Raw genomic sequence first — 13,689 nt, 5'->3', positions numbered from 1 at the left:
TAAATATTTAACATTAATGAATTGCATTAGAAAGTTTGTCATTTGATTTTCTAAGATTTGAGTTACAATTACTATACACCCCTTTAAACCAATTATTGTTATATATGCCCCCCTAAAAATATTGGGCACTCTAAGGGCATGGACCCTATGATGCCACACCCCCAGCATATGCTTATGGCTGGCCCTGTTTACATCCTTTTCACAGTCTATATAATGATAATGTCATTCGTCATTGTCCGGCATGAAAATATTGAATTATTAATTTCATCATTTATGTTTTTTTTTCCTTATCATATCATTTATTATTTATTACTCTTTTTTTTTAATTCTTTTTATATCTCTTTATAATATCATTAATAAGAAATAATTTTATAAAATTACTCATAGTTTCTCTTTAGAGAAATTAACTACAATCTTAATATGTGTAAAAATGTCAAAACAAATATTAATAAAATACAGAGAGATCATTTTAAATAAAAATAGATGTATCTGATCCATATTATAAATGTATACTATATATAAAGAAAATACGTAGTTTTGGACTAATTTTTTTCATTTCCAATTATACCCTTTTATAAATTTGACAATAAGAATTTTATTTTATTGATGTCATTAAAAAAGATAAGAATTTATATTATATTTGTTCTATTGTTGGTATCATTGAAAAAGATAAGTATAATTTGTTACAGCTCTAAAAAATGTATCGTTTCTTACAATAAAATGTCTAAAGTATATATTATTTAAACCTATAACTTTAATAAAATTGAAAATTATTTTAATCAAAACCTACATCATTCTTTATATATAAAAAATATTGTTGGTAATTTATATGCATTAGCGCAATAAAAAGATCGGAGAGACGAGTACTACGTGTCCGTCGAAAGGCTTGTCATATATACTATATATAAAAAAAACTACCCCTTTCAGCACATTTGGGAAGACAAATTTGTTTCTTTATCCTTAAAAAAGTGTAACAAACTAGATCACTATAAATATAATCAATAAGAAATTGATCTTTATTTTATTTTTTATTTTATATATAAACAAACCAAAATATGTTGAGTTGATTAATAATTTTGTTATATGCTTTGACAATAATTTGTAGATAAATCGATGTAAGAATTATTTTCAATAATATTTAAAATTTTTAAAAATTGTAACCAAAATTATACAAACAAACATAATAAAATATACACACACATTAGTGCGGTAAAAGGATCGGACGACGGCTTGTTATTAATATATTTAAAACAAAATATATTCGTAAATAATGTCATTATCATAAAAATAAAGCTAATTGTAAGGTGGTTATATTTATTTACAAATTTATAAAGTAAATTATTTGTGACATTTTATAAGTGTTTATTTTTAAATACTGAATTATGTGGTTTAGTGCAATATAATATAGATAATTTTTTTTAAAAACCATGTTATGCGAACGAGCCATTCGGTTCAATCTGATTCAGTCAAGCAGTTTGACCACTTACTCAATGGTTCGACAAATGACTCACTGATCCAGTAGCCTTACCAGTTTGATTACCGAGCCGGTTTTTAAAACTATAGTATTTATTTTGCTCCCTCTGTCTCACAATAATTGTCTCTTTTGTATTTTTTCTTTTTCTCAAAGTAATTGTCACTTTAGAATACCAATGCAACATTTATTATTATTTTTTCCATTATTATACCCTTAATTGTTGAATTTCATCCAACTTAATTAACTACTCCACTAACTACAGTTAATAAGGGTATTTTAGTAAATGATATTAATTTTACCATTGAAATCAACACAATTAATTATTTCCTTAATAATCATGCACAGACTTTAAACGACTATAATTTAGAGAGACGGATGGAGTAAGTTTTTAACTTGTATTTCCAAGATTATTTTTTTTAAACTATAGTATTTATTTTAAGTTTTTAACTTGTATTTCCAAGATTTTTGGTCAAAAATGGAAACTTGTGTTTCCTAGAGAACTTATATTTCCAAGACTCCGTAAAAAAAAAAAACTTGTATTTTCAAGCTATATGTGTTTGACCCTTATTATTATTTTTTTTTTGTGGTGGTCGGTGTTCGAATCTCAGATCTTGCATATATTTTGCATTGTCCCAACCACCTGAACTAAGTTCACGAGGATGTGTTTGACCCTTATATATACACACAAATGTAAACCACTCTAAAAATGAACAAAATTATCTATATCCGAACTCAAGATGGATATCACAAGGAATTTTAATCTCAAGTTGGCATTTTTGGTCGCTTTCTTCCTCTTCTTCATTGCATCAGGTCTACTTAAATTTTTGAGCAAATTTTCTGCACATATACATCATCTTGTGATTTTTTTTACTTCAATCAATTTAAACTTCAAATCTTAGCTTCACGTGTTGGTTGTTGTATAAAACATTGTTATCAAATCTCATGTTCATCAATTGTTTATGTATGCAGCTATGTGGATAAAATCTGAAGCAAAAGAAATCAGTAGTGTGATCACATCCTCTGATCAGACAGATACTTATTGTCATGCAAATTGTCCCAAATCTTGTGAATCATATCCAGAATGTGGGGATTGTTGTGTATGTAAATATAAAAATGATGGAGCTTATTATATTCCCACCTGTAATGACCAGCATGCCTGCGAATGTATTAAATATATTCCACCTCCACCTCCAATTGCTAATTGAGTTTTGGAATATTGGCATGCAATCTTCATGTATGAATGAGAAAAAAACATACATAAAAAATAAATATAAGGATTGCATATTATTAGACATTGTTCTGTACTCAAAATTTATTTTTATCTTATAAAAGTTAATAAAGCTATTTTGATGTTATCTTCTAGACATAATGACTTATTCATGAGGTCATTTTGCTTTTTTTTTTTTTTTTTGTCATTCAAGTCCTTTATCTTTTAAAACATACACCGATAAATTATCTGTTCACCGGCAAGAGGAATATACGCCCTTCTCAGGAGGTAAACTCCATCCGTTCATACAGGAACACATTGGTAGACACATGAACATAACAAATTTTTGATGATAAATCAAGTAAAAACTAAGTTGTATGAGTTTACTCCTTAAAAAAAAAAGTTGGATGAGTTTATTTCTCGAAAAATAAATATTGTTTTTTAGGACCATGTTGGGTCCTAAGGTTATTTTATGGACCAAAATAATTCTTCACATTTTTTTTAACAATCAAAAATAGAATATATTAACACCATAGTAGAAGTGTCTCTAACATAAGATGTGCTAAGGAAGTCAACTAAAGCTTACAACAAGCTAGGTACAAATACACAAAGAATAGAAAAACTAAATTAGTCGATGTCCAAACAAGAAAGCGTGCACGACAACCATCCTATCACAAAATTAGCATTAGCAGCCTTCATCCACCAAAATGAAAGGATTTTTACTTTATCTAGCAACCGATCAATCGAGTTTTCCTTATGATTGAAAAGTATATTATTACGTTCATTCCACAAAACCCAAACACATAAAAGATAAATTAGCTACATAAAAGAACGTTGCGCTAACAATCCACCTGTCGAGTGAGTAAACTGAATAAAATGATCAGAAATACTAGAAGAATCAGTCATGGAAACACCTACCCAATCTTGGACTAAATGTCAGAGGTCCTTGAAAAGTGTGCAAGAAAGGAATAAATGTTGAGCCGTTTCGACTTCTCCACACTCATTCACAGACAGCTGCGTGTCATGAATAATTCTTCACTCTTAATCTAACAAAATCTAAAATAAGTCCACCTGCAGATTATAATATAAAAAGTGATTTAAGCTGTATATCTTAAAAATATTTTTTTGAGCACTTGCTAAAAAAATAGCGAAAATTATTTCAAACACACTTTTTGTAAATTAAAAGTGTAAATATAAAATTCAGTAATTTAGATATTCATTATTATATATTTTAACAATATCAAATCACATTCTTAAAAAAAAAAAAAAGATGAAATCACACATCTTTGGTAATTGCTTCCTTGAACTCATCTTTGGTATCAAATCTGGCTCCTAACACCCACTTAAAATTAGTCATCTTTTTAGGCATGACAAATGGTGGATAATGCTTTTTGTTGCTATCATATGAATCATCACCATCATCATCTAAAAGTACTTGTTTGAAACGATTCAAAAACTAAAAGGACTTGTTTGGGACTTTTGAAACTTAAAGGACTTGTTTGGGACTTTTGAAACTTAAAGACCACTTTGGGAAAAACGAAAAAACTTAAAGGACCTTTAGATGCATTTGACCTATATTATAGCCTTATATAGCCGCAAAACCCATTCCTAACTCCGTATAGTTACACACATCGGTTACTGCCGCTGAAAAACCCTTTTCCTGAGAACCCACTCGTAAAATGACGTTTAGTAATGAACCCACTCGTAAAATGACGATTAGTAATGAGTACGACAACCCAAACGACGTTGTTTCTTCTCATTCACTCTCGGATGAAGCAACCACAGTTAAGCAGCGCCAATTCACAACCACTCCCACCGGAACCCTAAAATTGTCGCTGTCTTACACGCCGTTGCTTCCAATTCTTCCCTTCGATCTGGTGCCAGAGATTCTTTGCAGGCTCCCCGTCAAGCTCCTCCTTCAACTCCGATGCGTCTGCAAGTCTTGGAATTCTCTAATCTCCAATGGAAAATTTCCAGAGAAACACCTTAGCATGTCAAAGGCTTCCCAGGACCTCCACCACATAATCATAAGCACTCCTAGAGACTCATTTGATATACTTCTTTGGGATTCACCGATTCCCTCTGTTTTCAGCGCATTATCAACCTCTAGCTCCGTCACGCAGACCCAACTTGATTGTCCTGTTGTTTTGAACAATATTCGGGTTTCTGCTATGCGTTTTTGCTCTTGCGACGGCATCCTTTGTTTCACCATTGAGAATCATTTCCCTCTTTTGTGGAACCCTTCCATTAGGAGATTCAATACGTTTCCCCCTTTGAAATATCCTAGAAGAGGAAATAGATTTCTCTCTTCCACATTTAGCTTTGGATATAATCCTTCCACTCGCAATTATAAGATTGTTGCTGTATCTTTCTTTGAGAACCAATATAGAGTTAGTATTTATACTTTGGGTACCGATACCTGGAGGAGGATCCAAGACTTCCCATATTCTGACATCAGTGATTCTTCTGACTTCAGTGATAATCCAGGTGTATTTGTGAGTGGCACCATTAATTGGTTGTCATATAATATTTCAAGTAGATTTTTGAATGCCATTGTTTCTCTTGATTTGGAGAACGAGTCGTATCAAAATCTTTTGCTGCCTGATATGAAGAAGCATCGTTGGACCTTGGGAAAGTTGAGGGATTGCTTGTGCATCTTTACTAGTAGCAGCAGTGATATGCTTGTGGAGGTTTGGATTATGAAGGAATATGGAAATAAAGAGCCTGGGAAATCGGGTTTTCTATCCTAATCCCAAGAGTCGTTGCTATTCTATTTTGGAGGATGATCAAGTGCTAATGAATTTTCAAGAGTTTTTGACATTGAAGTTGTTTGTCTATGATTACAAAAATGGTACTTTTAATATGTGCGAGTTTCAAAATAGAAGTAGTTGGTTAGACCCAGAAGTCTACGTTGAGAGTTTGATATCACCTTGTTCTTAATGTCAAGATGTTGATTATATGCTATGTCACTTGTGTATGAGATTCAACTACAACATTTATATGTTTAATTTATGTTTATGTTATTTATTTTATGCATGTATTGTTGGATCCTTGTTAAGTAATAGTTGATGGAATCTTTAAGTTGAAAAACTGCCGTTAATTTCAATTGTTTGTTAGTTTGAGTTGTTTGTTCTCTCATCGTACGTTACTTTTTAAATTTTATATAGTTCACATTCATACATTGCATTCGAGGGTTTGTAATTTGATTTTTTAAGATTCCAGGGTTCTCAGTGCTACAACAATTTCATGATGTCTTCAAATTTTGCACAATCCTTTACTAACTGAGTTGAATATGTGAAATTTATGGTAGTTGATCTTGGATTAACACGAAAGGCAGAGCAATACGATAGGTGTTTCTTTTCAGCTTTCAAACAAGGGAAACTGTGGAAAAAATTTATATAGGCCTGGTCTTAAAGTCTGGGAAGCATATCATAATTAATTACTTGTATCATTTATCCTTAGATAGCTACCCACCATCTTAATCAATTTAATTTTTAACTCATTGTGACTAATTCTATTGACTGTGTTTGCCATAACCCCATTCAAGACACTGTTAATATGGTGGATGCCATTGTCTTTGAATGTACATTTGTATCACTATTTTTGACAACTAGCTACAATGACGCCACTTGTATTTTTGTAAATTTCCAAACAAGGGGAATTTTTAAAGTACCTTTATAATGGAATATAAGTAAGTTTGATGTATCTGGAGTGTTATCTCACTACAAGAAAATATGTGATTTGCTACGCCCATTTTCGCAGCTAATTCGCAACTAAATCCTAGCAAACGAGTTTAGCTAGAGATATGCTACGGAATACCTATTGATTCGACCGTAGCATGGATTGAGAGACAAATTTGCTAAGGAAATATTTCTTAGTAAATCCATAGTTAAGAGAAACAAATTCCTAGCAAGTATTTAGTTAATCTATAGCAAATAAGTATTGAAAATGTAATTTCCATAGCAACATAACTATGACATATCGTAGTAATTTCGCAACAAATCCATAGCAACATAACTAAGAATTGTCATAGCAAATTAGCATCAAATCCACAGCAACATGACTAAAACTTAACGTAGCAATTCCTCAACAAATCTATAGCTAACTAATTTGCGACGAGATCCTAGTCATTTGGAAGTTTGCGGCCATTTTTTTTTTTGCAGTTTTTATTTTTAAGAAAACTAATGGTATAATTTTTTACTATATTAATTCTACAACACTACAAGAAAACTGCCTTTTAGAGACCGAATATTTGGTCGCTACATCAGCAAAATCGGTCTCTAATAGATATGGTGACTGAATCAGCGACCAAAAATAAGAGTGGCTAAAACGCTGGTCGCTGATCCTTAGTCACTGGTCTAGCGACTGATTTTTAGCGACTGACTTCGTGACTACACGTAGAAACTGATTTTGTCACCGAATTTCGATACAGAATCAGAGACCGAATCTAGACACCGATTTAGACACCGTTTTCTTGGCCGAAATCAGCTTAGTTAGTGACTTATCTTGTGACTAAGTTTGCCACTTAATTAGCCACCGAAGTTAGAGACCGAATTTGAGACGGATATTATTTTACAATGTTTTACGTTTTAGTCGCTATTTCGGTCTCTATAGATCATTTTAAAAAAAAAAAATTGCTATATACTGTACCTGGTCACTGTTTTGTGACTGGAAGAATTACAATATTTTATTTTTATATTGTAATTTTTAACTCACATTTTTATCAAATTCCATGCAAAAGATGAAAATAATTCAATGTCACATGATGAAAGAAATAACATTAACCATTCAATGCTACATACATAAACTAATCAAAATACATAATACTAACCTCATCTTCAACCTCATTTCATGTGTACAATGATCAAAGAGAAGACAAAATTACCGATATCAACAATCTAATTTGAGCATAATATTTTAACATCAACAATCTTACCGATATGTTCACATATTTCATGTGTACAATGATCAAAGAGAAGACAAAATTATCTAAACATCAAGCTATAGCCACTACATTGCTTCATCAAAATTAACTGAACATCAAGCTATAACACTACCAAAGTTTTTCCATATAACATCAAAGATAAATGAAAGTATAAGGTACACTAAAAAAGGCATGGTTTACACTTTACAATTTGTGTATAGGCTAGTGTATATGCTAAAATCTTAAACAAAAAGTTTGGGTACATAGGCTAATTTATAGTAACTCTGTGTATAGAAAAACATGTCTCTAAAGTAGTGAATAACATACAACCCATGGAGAATATGTATAGAAGATGTAGATTAGCACATGAACTCAATCAATGGTTTGCAAAAGCACTACAGGGCACAAACAACATCAAATTTGAATAGTGAAGGAAAGTAAATTCAAAAGATAGTAACAATGTTATCATAGATGATAAGTACAACAGGAGAAGAGATGAAAGAAAAAAATTAAAAGTTCTAATGACAATCAACAAAGATAGAAAAGATTTGAAATTAAATTACAACAAAATTGAAAATTTATCATTCTATACACCAAAAAGATATTAAAAAAGAGAAGATCTCGTTAACTTGATATCTTATAAAACTCAATGAAAATTGCAGCCTCGTAAATCTGACAATATTAGATCTAATAATATCAATTGCAGTCTCATACCCGCCACACCTATATTCCCATTGCTAATCCTTCAATTCCACCATGAGCACAAAACAGTTGTTAATGTAAATATCCTCTCCATTCTTACTTATTGGGGCTGCTACCTGTTAGAAGTATAAGATAAATAATGAGTATTATCATATGATAGAACCTTTATCATATATGCATTAGTGAGTTAGATTTTAAAGCAAGTCATTGCCTTCTGTTTTCAAATTCACCTACATACGCTCCAATGCAACAATGTGAAATGTAGTCTCCTACTGTGACTTTTAAGGAAGACATGTATTCAAAAAACATAAAGAATTGTTGGTTAAAATAGATTAGTGCTTATTTCCAATAAAATATTTCTAAATCATTGCTAGCACAATCTGTCAAATTCCCCAACCACACTAAGTTACAATGGCAATACAAATGAATTTATGAAACGGGGAGAACAAAGGGAAACTCCAACAATAATGACAAAAAGTAACTCGGTTAAACTAACAAAAAGCTTACCCTATGAATTGCTTCATTTTCCTCTCAAAGTGGTGGAGATCTAAAAACACAACACAAAAATAAATCAGAAACAAAAATGGAGTCAGCATAGAGAAAAGTTAATCTAAGACAAATAAAATTAATTTTTAAATTTATTAGGATCAGAAAGTTACCGTCTTTGAAATAAATTTGGGGCTTGTTGATTTTTAATCACAAACTAAGAAAATCAATAAAAGAATAGACATACACAAACATCTAGTACACATCAACAACAACATAGGCAACACACAAATAAAAATTACAAATGTCAGAATGTGTAATTGGATAGTGCCATTAACCACAATATGAAACACTAACTAAACCAAAAAATACACAAATATCTAAATTTCAGAGTCAATTAATTATCTAGAACATATACACAAACATCAACGCTATAATACACAAACCGCAAAAAATTGAAGTCAGATCCTCACAGTTCAAACTGAGCTATAATATACTCATCAACGCAAACCCTTTTATATCAATACAAAGAAAGGGGAAAAGGAGAAATTAACTAACTCGTAGTGGTTAGATCGACGTTGGTTGTCTCGTGTGCGAAAAATGAGGCCAGATCGGCTTTGTATGAGAAGAGATGAAAGGAGATCGGCTTCTTCCCTCCTTTTTAAGCTGATTATTTATTCAGAAACATATTTCCATAAGATAAATATACTGATAGCAGCACCAATTATACCAAAGGGATATATACTAGATACAAGTACACCAACTAGACTCAAATATTACCAATAAGATACTTGAGCACTGTTACACCTTTAGAAGGATTTTTCTCAATCCTAGTTTCATTCATTGAATAACAGAAGTAAGAGAATGTTGAAAACAAACCTGCAGAACTTCTTTTTCAAGTAAAGCCTTGCATAATCTGAATCGCACAAACTCTAACTTGATCTTACATTGCAGTTGAACCTATACGTAGACACAAGTTCATAAAAAATACTAAAGAAGAATTGGCAAGAAATAAAGTTGTACTAATACAAACAAAAAAGTACATTCATGCTAGCAATTTCACCTTCTGAGCTTTCAAACTCTGAATCTCATACTGCAACTGCTTTGTTGATTCATCAGCTTTTTTCCTATGAGTTGAAAATTGGGATTGAGATCCCAGTTTCTTCTTCAACTCAGACACCTGCAACAACACAAGAAAAAAAAACACCCATCACAGTCTTACTATAACATTTACTTTCACTCTACCAATGCAAACTAATGTTTACCCGATCTTCAAGTAATTAATTCAGCTTCTGAAGATAATCTTTCTTAAGCTTCTCAACTCCATCATTAGAAGCTGAAGAATCATACCCCTTTTGATTCTTCAATTCCTCTATCTCAGTCTGCCAAATTACACAGCACCAATAAATACACATAAAATTACACAGCACCAATAAATTACACAGCAGCAAAAAAATAGTGTCCATTTTGAAACAACCAACTTAACTATACACATAAAATTCAAGAAACTCATATTTAGAGAATCAAAATGCACCCATATAGGTTCTAATAAAAAAGGAACAAACCTGAAGACACCCAAGAGTGTAGATCACCGGATCGTCGAGACTGGAAAACAACAAAGTCGCTAATGATTCTTCGTCGCGTCATTTGCCTTTCTTCCCTACTGTGTTCGATTTTGGAAACACAAGAAAAACAAGAGTAAAAACGTTAAAAGGAATTAGATAAAATACGACCCATAATCAGAGTATAAAAAACAACCCATTTGTGAGTTGGTAGAGTTTGAATCAGAGGATGGGAATAAAAAACAACCCATATTATTTTCTAATAAAATATATTGTGTCTAATCATTTTTATGAAACTGATACGTATGGTTACCAATATCACTTTACAATGTGAGTTTTGAGATTTTCCAATTAACTAATGACTCCTAGTGGGTAGTGGTTACCAATTTCGATGGGTTAGAATCAAGTAGTTTTTCCTCCATTGGAAAACGGTCCTGTTCCTTCTAAGTGGTTTTTTCACTAAATACTTTAGTGGGTAGTGTTTGAATCGAGTGATTCAAAACATGAACAGGAACACCAATTTCAAAATTGAGAATATAAATAAATGAACAGGAACAAGACAAGAATATGAAATCATGTGATTGAATGAAAGTAAACTAACATGAGGAGAAGATGAACAAACCTGGTGAGATGAGAAGAAGAACAGGTTGTATTCGATTTGAAACAACAACACGACGAGAACGGCGAGAACAGTAGCAACAACACGGCGAGAACAGCAGCAACAACACGTGAGATGAGAACATGAATAGGAACAGCTGGAACTTCACTATTGGGGTTCAATTTCATTATGATGAGTTTTGATTTCAATGAAAAAGGATAAAAGGGGGAAATATTGTTTTTGGGTTTAGGGTTAATATGTTCTTCTGGGTTGAAATGAAAAGAGGGAAAAAGATGAAAAGGGGAAAATTAGGGTTTAATTTTTGATGAAAAGAAGAAGAGGGAAATTAATGGGGGAAAATTTTGGGTTTCATTTTTGGTGAAATTGTGAAAGGGGGGAATTTTTTCAGCACACCCGCTCAAATGAATGTGGACATGTGGTTTACAGCTTATGTTGGTATAATAATAATAAACAATAAATAATCAAATAAAAATTTAGATTCTTTTTTTGTGACTGATAATTCGGTGGCTGAAAATCAGTTTTTAAATCAGTCGCTAAATATACTTTGCCACCAATTTAGAGACCAACATCATTTTGGTTACTTGTTTAAAATAATTAGTTGTTATATCGGTCTCTACTGTGACCAATTTATTTCGGTCTCTGAATCAGTCTCTAAACGACAGTTTTCTAGTAGAGATATTCTTAATATTAGAACATTAATTGAGCTTATACAATATATATAATCCAGTTTGTGATATATTCTTCAACTTGAAGGTACCAAAAAGGTAGCAATACATAGATCACAAATGATCCAATATCTCTACCACAAATTTATCTCAACACATAATAAAGAGAGATGTGGTCATGACAACATTGATATCCTCAGGTATACACAAAGACGTTAACTAAAACTTCATTAACTTTGTACCAAAAAAAAATTGGATTAACTAAAACTTCATTCCCATATCTTCACCACAAAATCATTGCTAGTAGCTGCTAGTCCAGTAATTGATACATCAGAGGCACGTCTACCACTACGTGTTTGACTATTCTCAAGAATCAACAATTTCAAGCACTGCAATAAAATGTCCACGTTATTATCTTTCTATTTATGCAATAACTTTTACTTGTTGCATAACAATCAAGACAACATCTTTAAGCTGAAATACTTAAAACACAAATATTTTATTCTAACAGAACCTATATATGAAAACATGAGATATACAACTGGAGACATAGAGTATAGACATAGGCTATATATGAAAAATAGTTATTTCATTCCATAATTCAGCATAACCAATATTGAATGAGTCTAAGTGTAACCTCTGAATGACATATCATAATTCAGTCACACAACAAAAACTCTCATGGCTTAGTTCTAATAGTATCACTTGCATGTCAATATGTCATTATCCACAGCTCACAACTCTAGGGACCTACTTTTGAATAACATGGAATAATTTATAATTTTCCTACCTCAAATACCATCAGATACTCCACCTTGCATTTGTGCTTGCTGCATGGAGCTAAGCATAGATAGGATTGGCTCCAACATTGGCACCAATTGTGTTTGGACAAAAGAAGTCATTGCTTTATCTACCGCTTTCTGGATAGCTTCTTCTGTCGTAGCTGGAATTTCGAAAGGACCAATGCCATCTGCAAATGAAGTATATGCTCTGATGTCCAAGCTGCGGCCCCCTAAAGTCCGTCTCTTCTTATTGGGACCCGACACCTCTTCCCACACTAGTGAATCAACCTTCGGATGAGTTGAAGAATCCTCTCCATATTTTTCCAACATTGCGGTGTCATATGACTCCTATAAAAGAAATGATTAAGTTCTGGTTACAAGATAATTGAATTGATATTATACATAAATCCAAATTTAAATTAACTTACCATAAATTTTTTCGAGCGGCGAGAGATATACTCTCCATCTTTGTTCTTGTAAATACGATCATACACATCTCTATAAGAAACTTCATGCTTCAACTCATTCTCCTATAATTGACATTTATTAGAATATACTAACTTGAAAAAAATGTAATTTTAAAAACACCCCAAACAGGAAAGTAAAATGTATTATAATATAAAGCTAATAACTAACCATCCTCTTTTTATGTTCAATGAAGCATATAGAGCCTCCAGTGTGCAATACTGCATCAGGTAAGGCAGCTCTGTTACATCTCTTAGAATCTGACTTCTTCCTCCATTCTGGTTTCAACCAAATGTCGACCAAGCCATCCCATACTTCTGTCTTCATTCCTTTGGGACCATGGCCCTTAGTGTCGAGCAAATTTGTTGAGTTCACTTGTCTTAAGGCAGAGTTTCTTGTATTTTTTAAATGATCAGGATATCGGTCCAAACATGTTCTTTCCCACACAGTTCTTGCCATATTACGATCATAGTCTGATGGAAACTTATATTTACCCTACGTTGTTATAGTATATCATATAAGTATAAACATAAAAAAATTATCTATAAACTAAAATATAAGACTAGAGGAACATATATAGTTACCATAAATTCCTTAAATAATTCATCCTTCATCTCAGCATTGTAATCTTTCCACTTCTCAGCTGGAGTAGGCATCCTCGTTATCACCCCAGATATAATATCTCGGGTTACACTTTGGGGAACAAACCTCCTCCTACAGATGGGATTTAATGCAAGTGAGAAGTTCGAATCCAAATAAAACAATAACATATTAGTGGTGCTAAAAACCTTAAAAACAATTCA

At 32.1% G+C, this 13,689-nt stretch overlaps 1 protein-coding gene, 1 long non-coding RNA gene and 1 pseudogene across 8 annotated transcripts; 1 reads left to right on the top strand and 2 right to left on the bottom strand.

Moving 5' to 3' along the window:
- Nucleotides 1-4,390: 4,390 nt before the first annotated feature.
- Nucleotides 4,391-5,621, top strand: LOC146935040 (F-box/kelch-repeat protein At3g23880-like; annotated as a pseudogene).
- Nucleotides 5,622-8,030: 2,409 nt separating this feature from the next.
- LOC146935039 (uncharacterized) lies at nt 8,031-11,647 on the bottom strand. Of its 7 annotated transcripts, none has more exons than XR_015030110.1 (7): nt 10,978-11,647; nt 10,359-10,456; nt 10,059-10,175; nt 9,857-9,973; nt 9,673-9,753; nt 8,815-8,854; nt 8,031-8,423 (listed from the first exon to the last, which is right to left on the bottom strand). It is a non-coding gene; the product is annotated as an uncharacterized LOC146935039 (long non-coding RNA). The 7 variants fall into 7 exon arrangements; XR_015030111.1 differs by having other exon boundaries at nt 10,359-10,453; nt 10,978-11,388; XR_015030109.1 differs by having other exon boundaries at nt 9,857-10,175; nt 10,328-10,456; nt 10,978-11,388.
- Nucleotides 11,648-11,658: 11 nt separating this feature from the next.
- Nucleotides 11,659-13,448, bottom strand: LOC146935038 (uncharacterized). The gene is made up of 4 exons (XM_085750245.1): nt 13,058-13,448; nt 12,850-12,951; nt 12,430-12,769; nt 11,659-12,028 (listed from the first exon to the last, which is right to left on the bottom strand). Exons 1-3 carry the CDS (start codon nt 13,343-13,345, stop codon nt 12,431-12,433), a joined length of 729 nt encoding a protein of 242 aa, XP_085606371.1. The 5' UTR covers nt 13,346-13,448; the 3' UTR covers nt 11,659-12,028; nt 12,430.
- Nucleotides 13,449-13,689: the final 241 nt, after the last annotated feature.

Source organism: Medicago sativa, chromosome 3 (assembly GCF_051527215.1).
Source record: "Medicago sativa cultivar Bolivia chromosome 3, Bolivia_mono, whole genome shotgun sequence".
NCBI classification, from domain to species: Eukaryota; Viridiplantae; Streptophyta; class Magnoliopsida; order Fabales; family Fabaceae; genus Medicago; species Medicago sativa.
This window is presented reverse-complemented; position numbering and strand designations above follow the sequence as displayed.

Bases quoted from the DNA above. Each gene is read 5' to 3' on its own strand.
- LOC146935038 (XM_085750245.1), bottom strand. From the start codon at position 13,345: ATGGCAAGAACTGTGTGGGAAAGAACATGTTTGGACCGATATCCTGAT. The intron at 12,952-13,057 runs GTTAGTTATTAG...TGTCAATTATAG, and splicing joins TTGAACATAAAAAGAGGATG to GAGAATGAGTTGAAGCATGA. The intron at 12,770-12,849 runs GTAAGTTAATTT...TTTCTTTTATAG, and splicing joins GCCGCTCGAAAAAATTTATG to GAGTCATATGACACCGCAAT.